This window comes from Seriola lalandi, unplaced genomic scaffold, assembly GCF_002814215.2.
Source record: "Seriola lalandi dorsalis isolate HSWRI2012SDOR001 ecotype SW California unplaced genomic scaffold, Sedor1 jcf7180002054585, whole genome shotgun sequence".
In the NCBI taxonomy this organism is placed as follows: Eukaryota; Metazoa; Chordata; class Actinopteri; order Carangiformes; family Carangidae; genus Seriola; species Seriola lalandi.
In genome coordinates this window covers 4563666-4582328 of record NW_019525138.1, presented here as the reverse complement: position 1 = coordinate 4582328, position 18663 = coordinate 4563666, and the positions used below count along the sequence as shown (strand labels likewise).

At 39.5% G+C, this 18663-nt stretch overlaps 1 protein-coding gene across 2 annotated transcripts in view; it reads right to left on the bottom strand.

Annotated features, from left to right (window-relative positions):
* Nucleotides 1-3538: 3538 nt before the first annotated feature.
* LOC111664297 (corticotropin-releasing hormone receptor 1-like) overlaps nucleotides 3539-18663 on the bottom strand; it is a 64674-nt gene continuing 49549 nt past the window's right edge. For both annotated transcript variants that reach the window (XM_023418825.2, XM_023418827.2), the window contains exons 9-14: nucleotides 17187-17247; nucleotides 14750-14822; nucleotides 10748-10833; nucleotides 10403-10538; nucleotides 10107-10148; nucleotides 3539-6397 (exon numbers count right to left, since the gene is read on the bottom strand). In XM_023418825.2, coding sequence (XP_023274593.1) covers nucleotides 6257-6397; nucleotides 10107-10148; nucleotides 10403-10538; nucleotides 10748-10833; nucleotides 14750-14822; nucleotides 17187-17247 — 539 coding nt within the window. In that variant the 3' untranslated portion in view covers nucleotides 3539-6256. The remainder of the gene's footprint in view (nucleotides 6398-10106; nucleotides 10149-10402; nucleotides 10539-10747; nucleotides 10834-14749; nucleotides 14823-17186; nucleotides 17248-18663) is intronic.

Here is an 18663-nt window from a genome sequence, read left to right as displayed (position 1 = left end):
AACCTTTCAAGACAAGCACATACCTGGATTTAAAGGAGCTTATCAGGAAATTAAATAGTAACAATTTTGAATAGAAATATTAACATTAACTCTTATTTCTCTTATTTGTATGACTCAGTTCAGTAAACACCGCATGTTTGTGTTTTTGACTGTTGGTCAGACAACAAACACATGTTCACTCAGACTTCGGGGAATAATGTACTATTTAATAATACTGCCTTTAACAAGGATTCCTGTGTGTTAGTTACCTGACACAGAAGAAAATATAATATAATATAAATCAATATAGTTGAGTTATTAAAACTACATTTTGACACAACTGCCCCCTACAAATTAGGTGTAAATTCCTAACAAATTTGTTAACAAATAATGTAAATATAGCTGCCTGATTGGCGTTCCAGTCATCATTATATCAATAGGAATTACTGTTATATTCTGCTGGAAATAAGATGAAACTTAATTGATCCCCACAGGGTAAATTCACTTGTTACAGCAGCTCAGAAGTAGAAGAAAATTAGTCATTGACTGATCAATAATGTGATATAACAAATATTTTTACTTAATTTAGTCCTTACTGGTTATCTATTATATTTACATACTTTGGATGGTATGAGGGAGAAATAAGTATTAGATTACATTCTGCCTGGTGCTAAAAAAAGGCCTTTAAAAGTCATAAATTTAACCTGCAGAATTCCTTTAAACAGCATCAGCAGTGTTTCCAGTTGAACTACCAGCATTACCTTTATAAAAGTCTGTTCCTAACAAGTGCAGAATTGAGATCGCCTTGTGTTTTGGAAGACAATGCCCTCCTGTGGTATCTTCTTTTGAGCTTTTTGCCGTTTCTTATCTGCCCTTTACTCTAGTGGTGAGTATGAGAAATGTCTCCCGCCTACCAGCAAGCAACACACGCACGCACGCACACACACACACACACACACACACACACACACACACACACACACACACACACACACACACACATATATATCATATTCTTCTTACATGTCTTTGTGTCACACTTGTTTTTGTTATACAAAGTCAATAAAGTCTAATAAAGGAAAGAAAGTTCAAGTACAGACGTATAAAGTATCAAATTATACTCATTAGTACTTATTATGCAATAATAAGTACTTATATAGGCCTTAAATGTGTTTTTTTATTAGATTATTGTCTAATTATCACTTGAATGTTGCAGATGGAGAAGATGGAGCTAATTTTAACCTGCAATCTTTGAATAATTACAAGGAAATGCATGAAATATGATGCACAATATGAAAATGATTATGCTGATGACACCACTCATTGTCTGTTGTCTCTCTGTGTTACAGTAATGAGATCATCCAGTATGAAGAGGACAGATAACTGTTATATGGCTGCTATCTTGTCCAGGTCTCTCTTGTAAATGAGGTTTTCTTTAATCTAAATGGCACTTATTGGTAAAATAAAAGAAATAATAATAATTTATTTGTTGATTATATTTTGTATTAATTATCTGTAAAGTAAAAAGTATAATATTTACCTCTCAAATGTTGTGGAGTAGAAGTATAAAGAAACATAAAATGGAAATACAGCTGTTCTTAAATAGAGTACTTGAGTAAATGTACTTGGCCACTTTACTTCCTGGTTTATTAAAGGACAAATTAAAATGTTTAAAAGGAACATTAAGTAATTACTGGGTTTAGCATAGTGGAGGACATATGAGCTTAACTGGTTATTCTGGTTATGTCGTTAACATGTGGAAACCCAAAACACCAGGAACCGTGTTATGAGTCAAACGCGTGTTATGTGTCAAACACTCCATTAAGAGACAGTTGGCATGGCGGCGCCATCGTGGGACAGACGGCTCAGGATCATCAGGATCATCATTTAACCTTCTAACATATTGATGCAGCCCTTTGATTCCCCTTCAGATTCACAGTTATTAAACTCATCTCATTCCAGTCTGTCTGACATGATTTGTATTCTGTATCAGCTTCCTGCAGCTTGTCGCTGGGAATATTTGATGAACGAAATACTCAAAGCCAAGACTCCATCTTTCTTTCTTTCTTGTGGCTGCAGCGTTAGATCAAATAAACTAGAATCACCTCTTCGTGGTTGTATCCCTCCACCACTCAGACTAGTTTCAGATTACATCCCTGTTTATATGATTATATGAAATATTAACCGTTTGTGTGAAATTAGGTCACAATTGCTGTCTGGAGTAATGGCCTTTGACCTTTGAACACCAAAGTCTAATCAGTTCATCTTTGAGTCCAAGTGAACATTTATGCCAAATTTGAAGGGATTCCCTTGAGGAGTTTTTGACATGTCACATTCACGAGGCCAAAATCATGTTTTGTAAGGTCACCATGACCTTGACCTTTGAACTCTGACTTTAAGCCACCAAATTCTTATCAGTTTGTCTTTGAGTCCAGGTGAATGTTTTTTTTTTAATTTATTTTTTTTACTACATTTAAATTCCCTTGAGGTGTTCCCTTAAGGCGATATCGTGTTCACAAGGTCAAAACCTGCGTTTTGTGAGGTCACCGTGACCTTGAGAATTGGACAGATGGACGGACAGCCTGAAAACAATATGGCTCCAGCTCTGACTGACCCTGATGCAGAGGAATAAAAATATTCTGGATGTTTTTGTGTATCATTTTTATCTTTGGACACTGAAGTTGAAGCTGAAGTCACATGGGTTTTTAACAATGTTTAGCTGCACCGGATGTGTTCGTTGTGACTGACCCAGCAGAGGTTAAATCAGGGAAATTGTGGCCGTGCAGATTTATTGATTCTCCTCCAGCACCAATGTTGAATTGTGTTATTGTGAAGACAGACTGTCATTTGTGAAAGGGACACAAAATCCACTACAGAAAATACACCAACAAACAGACATTGCAATCACCAGAGCAGTTAAAATGAAAGAAGATGATAATTAAATGATCTTGAGTAAAGTCTAATCAGTAACTGTGGAGATGAGCAACTCTCCCAAGCCCCTGATTGTAAAAATGAATCTGTAAGATGCCAGTAAGCGTTGGCCCGGAGCTGCTCTGTGGGCCATGACTAACCTTCATGAACTCTGTAAGTGTTCACATGGAAGTTCACATTCAATTTAAAAAATCACCATGAAAACTGTCACAGGAAACTTTTATTTCCTCTGTTTCTTTCTGTTTTTGAAGCTTTGGCGTCACAGATTAAAAGCAGGGAAAACTCTCTTGTTCTGCGGTCATGAGAGAAAATAGTGAATGTTCAGTTGGGCAGAAGGATCTTATTTAAAAGCTGATGTTCAGCAGCGCTTCCCTCTGAGACACACACACACACAAAAGCTTAAAAGGATCACAAGATGCTCAAAATGTATTTCTTGTTTGCTTTTATCTCAGGGGACTGTGGAGACAAATGGCAGTGTGATCCTGAGCGGAGCCTGTTCCCCGCACCAGCAGCTCAATGTGTATATATGTATTTTTTATCGTCATTTTTATATGGAAAGCGAATTGTTGTTGTTTTGTGTAGAAAACACACTCTATAAATAAACTCGACCTGACATCTCAGCCACGTGTTAAATTTTTCATTCAGTCAAATGCAACACACACTTTATTATCTCTTGACATCTTTTCATTTCAAGTATGAAAATAACAATATCGGAAATAAATAACAATAAATAATATTGTGAATTACATTGTGTATCTTTGATTGTTCACCACATGTACCACACAACTATGGAGAAGTCAGTGTCAGTAATTCTTTGTCGCCTTGTTTGACCAAATTATTATTATCATTATTATTATTTTTACTGTGTCAACAATATTTCTGCTAACATTTAAACTTTTGGTTGCTGCATTAAAAAATATAAAATAAAAAAGAAACTTTTCTTTTTGGGAAACTCTTCACATTGCAAAAAAAAAAGAAGAAAGAAAGAAAAAAAAAGTGTCTGATAAGTAGAGTTTTCTTAAATTTAAGTGTCTCCAATCACAATATACGAGTACCATTAGATTAATACAGGTCACAGCGGCATGTGAAGTTCTGTTCTGACGTTCCATCACAACCAGAGCGAAAACAACACAAAAAGGGATAAAAATTAAAATTAAAAAAACCCCAAAGAAACAAAGATTTCAGGACGAGAAAAAGATGAGGCTCATTTACAATTTGACATAAACAGCAGTTCATAAAAATGCACAGGTGCTAGGCAAACTGGTATCGTAGGAATGTGGACTGTGAGTTGCTGATCACATGGATAATGTGCCCATATGATTTACAGTGTGTGGTTTGTCTTGTCCTTTTTTTTTTTTTTGTGGTTTTTATCTGTGACGACTCAACAGGATTTGAACACCCCGCTCTTTGAATTTCTATTTACAATAAGTCAGTACACAAAGTTACTGCTTTAATGTCAACCAATCACCACAGAGAGTCACTTTTTAGATACAAGAACGAACTCACTTCCTGTTCCTCCTCCTCGGCTCATGACGATCTGTATCCGGCTTGCTGGTAGAGAGGCAACGGTAATAAGTCTCTTTATATAGCTGAAGAGTTTTGTGCCAAATAATAAACATATAGACACAGTTACAGAGAGCAGCTGGTGAACATGGTGGAGCGTTTAGCAGCTAAAGAGGCAGATATTTCCCTCAGGAGCTGGTGGAGACCAAACACAGAGCTAAAAGAGAGGGAACCCTGGACTTACATTCATCAGGTGACACAGAGCAGACTTCAAATGAATGATAATGTTGCTCTGTGTTTGTTGGACATGCTGATAAGCAGCTGTTTGTTAACAACTCCATAAGATGATAATGGGTCAGTGTGTTTACAGCTTATTGAATCGACCCAAGTGATCAAAAAACACATCAGTTAACGCAGGTTGAAGATTATTCTTCATCCAGTTTGGATAAAATATTTCCTCTCTTTCATGAGACAGGTGAGTAGGAGATGGATGGATCCAAAGAAGCAAACAAAATCTCTGCAATGTTTCAGTGCCAGATCTTTATCAGGAAAATGTGGTTTATGATAATGAGAAGCATCTTAAATAGCAGTGGCTGTAAGCCCGCAAACCAATCACATTATCTCGAATTACGTTTGAATTATCACTTTTTTGCACCTCTCCCTCTCTCTCTCCAATTTTCCTGTCTTTCTCACTGTAACTTAAATAAAGGCAAAAAAGCATAAAAAAATTACTTAAAAAAACCCCCAAAACTATATAACAATTTCTAATATCATAAATAGTGCTACAAAATTAAAAACACAATAATAAACAATAAATGTACCTTTGAATTGTTACATTAAAGGGATAAATTACTATAGAATTAATTATTAACATGGTATCTCATCGTCACAAACCATTTGTTTGATGAAGGTCTGGCACCAAAACGTTGCGTATAAATTTACTATTGTAAATTAGACAGTGTGGAGTATTTTGTTTGATACTTTTGATTAAATAATTCCCAAAATTAGGCAACCTGTGAGAAACATGAATTAGTGCGTCCAGAGAAAATAACGATTTGTTGGGAAAATGTCGTGTTTTTCTCTCTGAGATACTGAACTACGAGTGAATCCTCAGAAAGAAAACAAACCACTAATTATAACATTATGTGCTTTGCTTGACGGATTCACGTTATTATTTTAGAACAAAACTCTTCAGGTAGAAATTATGGAATGTGTTGAACCCTTCTGGAAAGTAGATGGAAAGCAGAGCGGCTGACAAACAAAGGAAAGTAACACAACACTAAATTAACACAAACACTTTGATCAGACAATTGTTTGTGACAGCAAAATAACAATAAAAAATGGAAATAAAGTCTGAAATTTCTCATTTTAATAACTTAGTCACAGCCCCTCTAGCGTTTGAGTCCAGTGTCCGCTGAGGTGGAATCCAGTTCAGTGACGTCCAGTGGCACGAGATCCAAGTCCTCACTGATAGCAGAAATCAAAGTGTGCAAGCAGGAATACAACAGATTTATATCGCAGGCAGACATGAAAGAACATGGAGTGCTGTACATTCACATCCAAACTCAGCTTGGTCACGTGCATCTTTTGATCCACTAACCTCATTTTTCAGTTTCATAAAGTCTGCAGTGTCCTTACCCCCCGTCCCCATTCGTTTTCTCCTGAAAGTCTAAAGCACAACGTCCCTCCTGAGGTTTCAGAGACTGATGCAGTGTCCCCTCTCTCTGGCTCAGAAAGTGTTTTCGTGCACTCCAGTGGTGTGGCAGGAAATGATGACGACGATGACAGCTGGAGGTTTCTCTCCCAAAAGCAGGCGTGGAGGACGAAAAGCTGGTTTCCGCTCTCATAGCGACGTGGACTGCTTGATGCTGTGGAAGCTGACCCGTGAAGGTGACGTAGGGATGGACATGGCCTGGGTCATCCTGGCTCGGATCGAGTGCTGCTCCTGCCATCGGTGGAACCGCTTCCTCACGGCCGAGCGCACCTGTCCACAACGACCGGAGGAGTTAAGACGAAGAATCGTCAGTCGGTCTGTGGTTGAATTAGTTTACACTGAAACCGTTTCCATTGTTTCTGCGTGTTTTAAGTAATCAATAACATTGTGTATACAGTATTTCAACGGGTAATGTATACGGATGCTAAAAGCCAACATTAAAATAGAACTAATATTAAGTTCACAATAAATGCAAAATATTAAATAGAAATATAATATACAAAGAAAGTTCCTGCGGTGGAAATGCGGCTTTAGTATCTCATAATACAACTTAGACATAAAAAGTAAAAAAACTCATCTTAAACTTTTGACTGATTACATCATAACTGTTATTATCTCATAATTTGAATTACCACGAGGATTTTAAGTTTTATGATTTCTTTTAACCTCAACTTTTCATGGGTTTGTTTTTTTATTTTTCTGGTATAAAGGATCTTCCGTATAAATCGGCCTCTACAATGTAAAGCTGAATTTACGGCTCCGATTCATATATTCAATGTATTTCATAAACAGAATCTACATTAACAAAACAACATAAATCATTTTAATGATGATTAAAACGGGTTCCTCCACTCTCTATCCTCATCTCAAAATCAATCGTCCCAAGTGTCCCCCTTCTGTACCCCCCCCCCCCCTCCCCTGCTTCTCTCAGTGATCACAAGATAGTTTCAAAGGGAGGAGCTTTAATCTAAAGCGCTGATCCACATAAAAACACTGAAACCTCATTTTAACACTATAATAATATTTCACAGCTCAGTTCATCAGCGTGTAAACCAGCATTGTGTTTGGCCCATGTGTCTGGCACACAGTTTAATCCTCTGCATGTTTCACTGCTAAATGTTTTCCTTTTCTCTTGAATGTGACCGAGGATATCCTCCGTTCATCTGTCCCATTTCCTTCCCCCTGCTTTTTCTGCTTCTCTCAGCCTGTAACAAAACACTGAATCAATATCCTCTGTGAGCGCCACGCGGCGGTTAAGCCTCTCGTCGGAGCTGCAACACGCTTCATGATGAGATATTCATTCATCATCCAGCCGGAGAACGCAGTGTGTGATGGTGACCAAAGGGCAACAGTCAGCTGCTGTTACATCCACATGCTTCTCCAGGAATCACTTGTAATGTAATGATTCCTCTGTGATGTGATGTTGAGGCTGTGCAGCTGGATGGAGCGGGGCAGTGCTGACTATCAGATTATGATTCAGCTGACGAACCAGCAGGTCGTCTTGATTAAGGCTGACAAGGTCAAGTGATAATATCATTATATTTATTCCTTGTTTGAGGCTCAGGTGGCTCCATTAGGATGCATTCAGAGACATCAGCACGTATCTCACAGGTTGTGGTTAAAGCTAAAATGGTATTGATCCAAACTTCGGAGAACATGATGGGGTGGTCCATTTACTAAACACTTTAAAAGGTGTCCACTCTGAGATTAAGTCCTAAAAATTTTTTTTCTCAATCAGCCTCCTGCTCTGAGGGATGAGGTCAACACATCGAACAGTTTTGATTTTTCACATAACAGATGTTTTTTTATTTCTCCGAGCCGACGACAGTCAGAGCCGGAGCTGTGTTTTTTTGATTGGATAGATTAAAATTTGGTCAAACCCTCACAAAATACAGTTTCATCCTTGTGAACGCAATATCTGGAAAACTCCTCAAGGGAATCTCTTCACATTTTGCATAAATGTTAACTTCACTTCACAAACTGATAAGACTTTAATGGTCAAAGGTCACAGTGACCTCAGAAAATAATTTATAGCCACTACTCAAGACTCCACACAGCAATTATTACAAAATTTCACACAAATGGTTCATATTTGATACGACTCTGGATAAACAGGGATGTAACCCGAAACTAGTCTGAGTGGCGGAGGGATACAACCGCGAGGTAGTGATTCTAGTTTTTTTTGTTAGTGAAGTGGATTCTGGAGCTCTTCCAGAGTGTCCATCAGGTTATTGGTCACTTCTCTCACCAAGGCCCCCCTCCCCTGACTGCTCAGTTTAGCCGGGTGGCCAGCTGTGGCCACTGTGCTCTTGGGAACCTTCAATGCAGCATTTTTTTATTTTTTTGTAGCTTTCCCCAGATCTGAGCCTTGACACAGTCCTGTCTCTGAGCTCTGCAGGTAGAGCTTGGTTTTTGCTCTGATATGAAGTGTATAGACAGGTTTGCCTCTGCACATCATGTCCAATCAGCTGAATAGAGAGCATGTGGGATGTTAGCATCACCCGGGTTCCCTCCACAAACAGCAAATGGGATATTTCTGTTGTCTTTTGGGTTATTACAGAAAATAAACTCTCTGACAAACAACAGTTTATGATACTGACATGTTTTGTTCAGCAGGATAATCTTCACTAATGAACACCACTTTATAATGTTTGAAGCCTAAATACAATCAGCGATCTAGAATCACCTCTTTGTGGTTGTATCCCTCGTCTACTCAGACTGGTTTCAGGTCACATCCCTGTTTGTGACCATTACGTGACCTTTACCTTTGACCTTTGAGCACCAAAGTCTAATCAGTTAGTCCTTGAGTCCAAGTAAATGTTTTTACCAAATTTGAAGAAATTCCCTCCAGGCGTTACAAAGATATTGCGTTCACAAGGTAAAAACTGCATTTTGTGAGGTCACCAGTGACCTTTGACCTCCAAAATCTGATTAGTTCCTTATTCGAGTCCAAGTGAATGTTTCTGCAAAGAGGTTCCGTCAAGGTGTAATGGAGATATCCCTCCACCAATCAGACATGTTGCAGGAAATATGGTCACAGTCTCTCCTTCCTGAGTTACAGCAATGACTAATGACCAGAATTGATTTTGCAGAACATTATGATGTCGCAGTTATATTGACCTTTGACCTTTTGGAAATAAAATGTCATCACTACATTTTATCATTATAGACAGTTCAGGCTTGAGTCTAAATGGATATTTGTGCCAAATTTGAAGTTGCTCCGCCAAGGCGTTAGTGGGATATCACATCAACAAGAATGGGACGGATGGACAACCCGAAAATGAAGTGAAGGGGTCTGAATACTTTCTGAATGCACTGTTAGGCAGCTAAGGAAGAGAACAAGTCAGGGTGAAGGGTTTGGGAAGACGGAGGTTGTAATTTGTAATGTCATTGTGTCTAATTTGTGCAGGAAACTTTATACATTTGTTACTGGATGTAAATATATATATGCATGTTTGTTTTTTATTTCCAGATCTTCTCACTTTAATAAACTAAAACGCTTATTTCCCAAAACAGAAGAAGACTGCTCCTACACGCATTAATAACACTAAGTACCACAACTACTAATTTTAATAATAATAATCTCACACATTAAAGATGAAGTAGTGTTTCTGCTTGTATGCATATTCATGTCTCTGTGCTATTCTTAGTGGGTTTCACCCCTGATTTCTCCATGAAACCAAATTAGGGCTGACACTGTCATAAAGCGTCAACCGTGATGTCACTTATGTCGGTACATGACAAGTCTTAATTGTGCCCTAAATATAAGTGCTCCGAGGTTTATCACTCAGCTCCCTGCAATAACACACACACACACACACACACACACACACACACACACACACACACACACACACACACACACACACAGCCACCAAAAGGGAGAGTGGAGACGCCCGAGGAGGGGAGGTATAAATAAGAGTCTGAAACAGAGAGAGGATAAAATGTTGGATCAATACGTGGATGTGAATCTGCTTACCTCACTGTTTAGGAAGCAGTAAAATACTGACACAAAGAAGCCCTGTGTGAGAGGAGGAGGGAGATAAAGAGAGGAACAAAACATGATCAGAAAGGAGGGCATTCAAAACATCAACGCTCTGATCCTGGTTTAATCGCACACACAGCAGCTTATCACACACGTTACCCTCATTCAATCATCTCCGGAGAGGAACACACTTATTTTGAGGTCCACTCAGAGTCTCACACCCACACACAGACACATTATACTTCAGCATAATATTCTGTTTATCTCTGGTTTTGGGAGATAAATTGTACCTGGAAGGATTCCAAAAATGAGTTGAAGTATATGAAGACGATTTGAGAGATCTCATCTTCCCCCGGGTTAACGAAGAACAGCATATAGGTGATTCCAAGGAGAGGGAGGAGGACCAGTGTAGCCTTCACTGCTTTCCTACACAAGAGAGGAGCAGTGATCAGACAGCCATGACAGGAAGACGAACACCTACAGGCACTGCTGTGATTTAGTCAGGACTGTAAAGGAAAAGCCCTCACCATGTTCCACCAATCAAGTATGAAACATGAATTATTAAAGGTGTGTACACACTGGAGTATCTGGAAAAGTTTCATCTCCTGAGTATAAGCCGGTTACATTAAACCTACCTGTACTGGATCGTCTCCGACGTGGTGGAGGCTCGAAGTTTGGTCATCAGGATCCTCACGATGTTGAAGAGGAAAATGAAATTGATCTGCCGGAAAATTAAAAAACAGAAATGTGAGACTATATGTGTTGTTTGCTTGCAGGTGAGCAGGAGTTCCCAATGTGAGGTGAGGATCAATCAATATAAAAATATATCAGGGAATTAAAAATAATGAGGATGCATATAAGAAACTATAAGAGGGAAAGAAAAAACAAAGGAGAGGCATCAAAATATGCAAAACCTACGACTCTCAAACATCAATAAACTCCATCTATAGATGTGTTTCTCATTTACAAGGGGCAGAAAATTCATTGCCACAACTCCATGGCGGCTTATGGATTTCAGTAGAAATAAAGCAATTAGTGGGAACCAAGGATAATTTGTGGCACTCTTTGTATTTCCACAGCTTTTACCCACATGACACATGTTGATAGACTTCTTCTTCTTCTCTAACTGGTTAACACATGGAGTTCCAGAGAAAAGGCAGCTAGTAGCATAATGGTAACCAAGCACAAGCACCCCTCCCTTCACAGGTTATTTTAGCATGATAACATAATGTTAACATATGCTGTTAGCAACATTATTACTGAAAAAGTAGAGAGAGACTATTCTGGTAAATAATTGGGTCACATATTGTGTTTCTTCTGGCTCAATATAAGCCCGGTTTCTCGGCCCACATCTGGCCCACATACAGCATTCACTGTTAGATGCTTCCACTTCTGGACCAATTCTGGTGCCAACACACAGCAAATCTTCCTGGCTGCCGACCACCACTGGAGGATAATAGCCAGAGTCAGCCCAGATGTGGAAGCATATGGGCCAAACTCGGGCCGAGGTCCCAGGAATATGTTGAGCCAGAGGTTTCATTTGCCTTCAAATGAAACAACATAACGCACAGAAGCTGCTAACATTAGCATGTATGAATTAGAGATATAAGGCAGATATGTAAGAGTAAAAGTGCACACTTTATTAAGATCAAGGGCTCTAGCCAGCAATGCTACATGCTAATGGCTAACAATGCACTGAAGCTAGGTTTCCTAATTGGGATATTTCACATTTTCCAAGCATTACTTTCATGAATCATGTAGCTTTTGTTCTCTCATAATCTCACAGTCAGACCCTCTAAAATTATTTACAGTCATCAGAAAAGTTCATGAAAAAATCTGTCAGATATTCAACTTGTTAACATCGATTGTCTCAGTTATGCTTCAGGCTGCATTTACTCTATATTTCTGTAATTGTAAACACAATTAAACAAAACCAACAATGATGTGGTTTCTCATTTAAGTGTTGCAGGCTGCTCACTTTATTATATTTATTATATAATTCATCTGTTTGTTCAATACTGTACCCTGTAGATAAGCATATGTCTATAAAGAAGAAATAACATCCTATTTTGTATCTCTGTAAAACTATATGAACTCACATAAAGCGTTATTACATATCTACATATAACATGCATCTCTGTAATATGCATATTTAATGCACAGTTAATTCTATTTTAATCTATGCAAAGTCAACCCTGTTAGTACAGAACACATTACCTAGTTGCATTAATGTGCGGCGTTTCGCTGTAGCACTCTCACTGCAGAGTGTGCATTAAATATTTGTTCCATTTAAAATGCAGCCCTCGTTTTTAGTTCAGTTTCCAATCTCAGACTTGATATTATTCTAATTGATTGTTTATTAGTTGTGACTTTTACTGTATTTGTCTCACGCCTCGCCACTTCAGTCTGACTTGACAATGCAACTCCCCATTGGGATTAATAAAGTAAAGTAATCGTACCAACGTAACAAACTTTCTGACCTCTCTACCTTCTCAGTGGAGCTGACAAACATATAATAGAAATATATAGTAATAAAACCTAAAACAGCTGAACAATTTAGTTTTTAGCTAATGTTACTCAAATGGGCAAATTTGCATTTGTTGGGGACTATTTTCAGCTGTGGATTAATACACATTTGATGCTCTGTCAGTGGTGGAAACTACCGTGATGAGGTACTTTTACTTAAACACGTAGTCTGAAACTTCTGCCTCGAGGGGTCTCTCAATCAAAACAATAACAAAGGACTGTGTTGGGTGACGTCATGAAGTAGCGTGGGATCATGGGAGTTGTTGTCTGCCATGGACGTCAGCTTTTCCTGGTTTGGATTCCTTCAGTGTCAGTGGATCAGGTGTTTTTTTTTTACTTTTTAAATTTAATTTAATTAAAAAATATATAGTTGAAAAATGTGGAAAACTGGATAAAAGTCCATTTTAAGCTTCTGGCAGACAACCACAACCTTGACTACACTTTATGTTTGTGTGTGTGTGTGTTTGTTTGTGTTTGTGTGTGTGTGTGTGTGTTTGACTCTGAGTAAACTACAGTGTGTGTGTAATGACGGAACAGGTCACGCTGTGTTAATAGTTTTTGGACGACAATCGAGCTCTAAGGACGGAGCTATATCTGGCTAATAGATGGATGGATGATTCTGGTGGGGGAGGGGGGGGTTTTGTTGACTATCAGAAAACTATAAAACAATGCCTGTATTATTCTGCAATGATTCTAATTGTTTTGACTATCTGAAGTGCTACTTGAGATTATTTTTCCACAATATGATAAATGACAAACTCCACAGCTCATGCAATAGGTGTGAATGCTGCAGCATGGGAACAGAAATAGCAGGAGGAATACTTTCCAGGGCCAGATGACCTGACCTTGGCCTGAACAGATGTATGGCAAACTTTCAAGAACCATCCATCCTGCTGGTCCTCACTAACCCCATGCATTAGTGCTTATGATAACATTTTTAATAACATCCTGTATTTATTCGTCAGCGCAGTGCATCACTTCATAGTTGATATTAAAAGGCACTGAGAGTTTGCAACCACAGCACCCCTGACAGGAGATACCACAAATATGCCGGTGACCGGCCGATGATCCTGCAGGATCAAGTGCTGAGCAAAGAGATAAAAGCCTGAGAGGACACGCTATTGTAAAGCAAGACCGGAGAATCTTCAGCCAAAGTATCAGGGAGACATTAAAGAGGCAGATGTGTGCTGTGGGGGGAGAGTGCGGTGGGAGCGACAGAAACACAAAGTGCCCCTTGAAGAGATGACTTTTTCAACTGAGGGTAGAAAGATGAGGGAATGTGCTGTTTCTGATGAGGATGGGAAGGTCATTCTACCACTGGGGACCCAGCTGGGGGAGGGGGCAGTGGAAGACGAGCAGAGGGAAGAGCCAAATCGACTTCTAACAGAGGCAGTGGTCAGAGTTTGAGGGCATGCATGTAGGTAAGGACTGAAGAGCAGTGAGCAGCCAGGAGGGAGCGACTGTAGAGAGATTATGAAAGCTTGTACAAGGAGCCGGGCTGAGTCCCCCCCCCCCAGGGCAATCTGCAAAATCTGCAGGAGTCCTGCTAGAAGGGCTGAGTGTCGAGCATCGAAAAGATTGTTAGCAGGGCGAGGAGGAGTCAGGATAACACAGCTGTGGTCTGAATGCTGAAGGAGAGGTCCTGCAGATGGCTCATGTCCAGTTTGACTTTACTGTAATTTAAAGGAAAGCTCCTGAGCTTTTCAGTGTGAGAGTGACAACACACAAATTCACGATGATGCAGAGGCATGAAAAATGATCCCCTCAGGGTATGGAAATGACCCAGTGTTAGAGATCATTCCTGATCAGGTGCAAACAAGAACGAACACATCCTTGGATTTCTTTTTTTCTGCTCTCGTTTTTCAGCTCAGAATCTAAGACGATCCTTGTATTTCTTTCAGGTTGCCAAGCTGCAGGGATTTTAAAGTTACACTCGGTAGCTGAATTGTTAGATCCTCACATCTGCCACTGCTTACATGAAGAATGTGTCGAGGTTTCCAACACTTCACGCCTGCCAGCCGTTTTAAAGACATAATGAAGACTAATTGTGTGAGCAGCTTCTGTGCTCAACACTGCTGAAAAGAGGGGGGCGGGGGGGGGGAGACTCTTACCACTAACACAAGAATCATGGGACCTTGGTAGATGTAGTCTGTGTATACGCCGGCTCGCTTCCCAAACCAGCACCTGAAACATCAACAAGAGCCATCAGTCATGTTTAGTTCTAACAGGCAAATGTGTTTATGCTGTCACTCATCATTTTTCACGAAGAAATCCCCTCCAACTTCACGATGTGTTGGCATTCAGTTCCTAATTTGTTGCTCGGGGGTGTCAGCACACATCTTCCAGTCAGTGATTTACCCAAAATCTAAATTATAGAGCGTTTCGGGATCATTTTGGCCAGAGGTGAGAAATTCTTCCACAGCAACGTTTAAACCTTTAAAGACACCACACTGTCCAGAAGTCGCTTTATCATTAAGTGTCTGTCCTAAACACCTTATTTTCTTAAAACGTGAACATATCTATCACTGTAATGAGACCAATTCAAGTGATTTCTAGAAAAGAGCACCTCTTTCTGGAAACAAGAAGAATAAGTTTAAGTTAAATTTCTGCAATAAACAAATGAAGCTGGATTTCAGATTGTGCTTGTTGAAATATATACAGTGCTGCTATTGTGCATATTTTTCAAATGACCAAGTCTCGAGATGTTTTTAAGAACAGCCACTAATAATAATAAAATAATATAAGAATAGTACGGTTGGCTTATTAGAGCAGTGCAGTGGTAGATTTATTCACTTTTTAAGTAAATAAGACTTGAAAGGAGACTTCTTCTCCTGTGTTTAATTTGAAGTGTCGATCCATAAGAAGATCTATTTGTGGTTTTAAGAACCAAAAAACCATCATCATGTAGTTTTACATCTCAGGCTTCTCTCTGGAGCTCTAGTAACAGCAGGTCGGTGACCCAATCAGAGGAGAGGAGGCTCAGATTAGAAACTAAATCCTGCATGGTTGGATGGTGGGTCCAGGTGGGCGGGGCTTGGTGCATGGCTGAGAGCGGTGACTGCTTTGTTGTGACATCACAAAGTTCCAGAAGTCCTGACGGCTGGTTTTAAGGCTCAGTTTCTGAAAAACAGGCTGTGATCATTTCTCTGTGGACTGAGCGCTTTGATACTTTCACAGTATTAATATAGAACCTAGACCTGATCTATAATCAAACAACACATGGACATCTACCTTTATACTGTATGGGACCTTTAAAGCTGCATTCATGAACATATGTATGTTCATAAGGACTAAAATTGTGACATGTAAAGTGAAAGATGAGGCTTGTATCATTATGCAGTTCCCCCTCAACTCTACAGAGTCTTTCAGATAATTGTTTTGATTCAGCTCTAAAAAATCCCTGCCCACTTCCTTTTCAGCAGCAAACAGAAGACAGTCAGAGAGCAGCTGGTGAACATAGTTGAGCATTTAGCAGCTAAAGAGGCAGATATTTCCCCAGGAGCTGGTGGAGACCAAACACAGAGCTAAAAGAGAGGGAACCCTGGGCTTAAGGCACCAGTACAGCTAAGCAGAAATGCTTGTCAGATGGTCGCAGAGCTTTGGAAAACCCACACATGAGGCGAAAAAAGGAGTCAGTGTTTTTTTTTTCATTTATTCCACAACTATTTCTGTCATTTTTTTCTATAAATAACTGAGTGCAACTCTATGAATTTTTCTAAAACAATCTAAAATTTTTCCAATATCACTGTCTCTATGACACTCAGCTCTTCCACCTGCCTTAGATCAAGTAAAAACACTTGAACTAGTTCTTTTCAAGCGTAACCCGGTCCTTGAATGTTGCTACTGGGTCATTGCAGCTTGCTGAATTGACCCACTGTGGTAAAAAGAAAATCTGTTAATACTCTTTTAAGTTTGCTTACATTTGTTTGGCTTGCTATATTTTTAGCTGCTTTTCTTGGGGCCTTACAGCAGTGTGTATTAGACTGCGTCAAAATAAACTACAGTGTGTGTTCATTGTAATGAGAGAACATGTCACCAGTGCTATAGTTTGGCTGATTGATGTGTTTTAATAGTTTTTGGAAACAGTGGAGCTCTGATGTACAGAGGGATAATATACATCAGCATTTGGACAAACAATCCTTGTTGGTTGGATCAATTCACTGTTGGTTTTTATTGTTTTTTCTATTGGGTTTTCTGACAATTAGAGAGACACCACCAGCCGCATCCATTAATGACTTAAATTACAAACAAATTAATTTGATAAAAAGGGAGATTTTTTTTTTTCCAGTGCACATTTTTTAAGACGCCGAATCAATTTTCACCCAACAGGCACGAGAGAGAAAGAGAGAGCGAGAGACCACTTATATCAATCAAGTCAAGAGTGGAAACTGTCGCAGAGGTAATGTGTATTCAAGGATGTGGTACAATGCAAATGTAATTACAGCAGGTTATTATTAGACATTCATCTCCTTAATGCAATGCAGTTTGACTTTGCCCTTGTGCTTTAATTACCGGGGTGAAGAAACCTATATCTAAGAAGAGTCTTACTTCTCATTGTCGTAGTAGAGCTTCCCAATGGCCCATGCCACAATTATAGGGAATGGAATACCTGTGAAAAAATAAAAACACAAAGTGACAGATTCTTCTTTCATCTTTCTCTGCTATTCAAATCACAAAATATCACTCCAGGGATTTCACGCTGCAATATGAAATCGTTGTCTGGCGTAGCACCAGCAGCCTGCCAAGCTCTGTCAGGAACAATTGTTGCTCATGTGCTGTGATCCACAGGCGTAAGCAAGGACTTGTCACCGTCTGAGTATTTCTTTGTGAATGAATGAAAAGCCGGACTCTGCTTGATGATAATGCAAAGCGATTTTCTGATTTAGTGACTTACTCACATCCAAGTGACACCAATGGGAGCGTGAGGATCTCGCCAGTCCCGCCAACACACACACACACACATGCAGGTCTCTGGAAACTTTCCACTTCATTAGTGACGCACCGTCATCAGCGCCTTGTTAAACCTCAGGAAATCTACTCGCAGCCAGAGATTATGTGAAAAATGTAATTTTCCTTGTTGTTTTCAAGACTTTTTTCTGCGCCTCCTCACTGCCTTAATGATATTTCATCTCTCAGATCCGCAGAGTCGAAGAAAATAAAATGTGATTGTATTTATTTTTTCACAGCCATCCTGAAGTGTGCTGCCATCTCGTCTTCACACAGAGGCTTCACACTGCCCCGAGGGAAATGTAATCCAGCTGGCACAATACACCTAATCTCAACAGCACATAGTTCAGTTTGACAGTGTGAAACCGGGTGTTAGTGAACTCCACACCAATACGTTTCCCAGCTGCCACGCGGAATCCTGGAATCTACATCAAGTCCTACGCTCCCATTGTCGGCTAAAATTGTATCTGACCTTCAGTTTGTTCTGTTCAGATGAAACGAGTTTGATAAGAAACAGGGGGCACCACTTCCTGCTGAGGTACAGTTTATAAACCATTTATAAGCTGTAATTAATGGCTTTGCTATAGGTTAATAAACCATTGTGGCTAATCCTCAATCAGCGCAACACTTTGATCAGCTTTCTAGGTCTTTACTTCATTAGCGAGATGTGTCCAATGGACTGTTTGACTACTGATGTTCTGGAAAAGGGCTCATGGTCAGATTAACCTCTAATTGTTTAAATCATTTTTTAGGAAAAATACCAAAAAGAAACTGCTACCAGCTTCTCAAATGTGAATATTTGCTAGTTTTATCAATTTCTCCATGACAATAAACTCAATATTTTTGGGTTTGAATGCATCATCCTCTGCTACCTGAAATCCTACACCACCTTATGATGGTAAGTACCTGTTTGGTTACCGAGCAGGAAATGCAGGAGAGGGAAGGGGAATGATGCAGGAAATGGTCCCACTGGCCCAGAGTCCAACCAGGGACTGGCTGCTCAGGGCATTTAAGCCCATGTGGTATGTATCCTAACCATCTGTGTGTGTGTGTGTGTGTGTGTGTGTGTGTGTGTGTG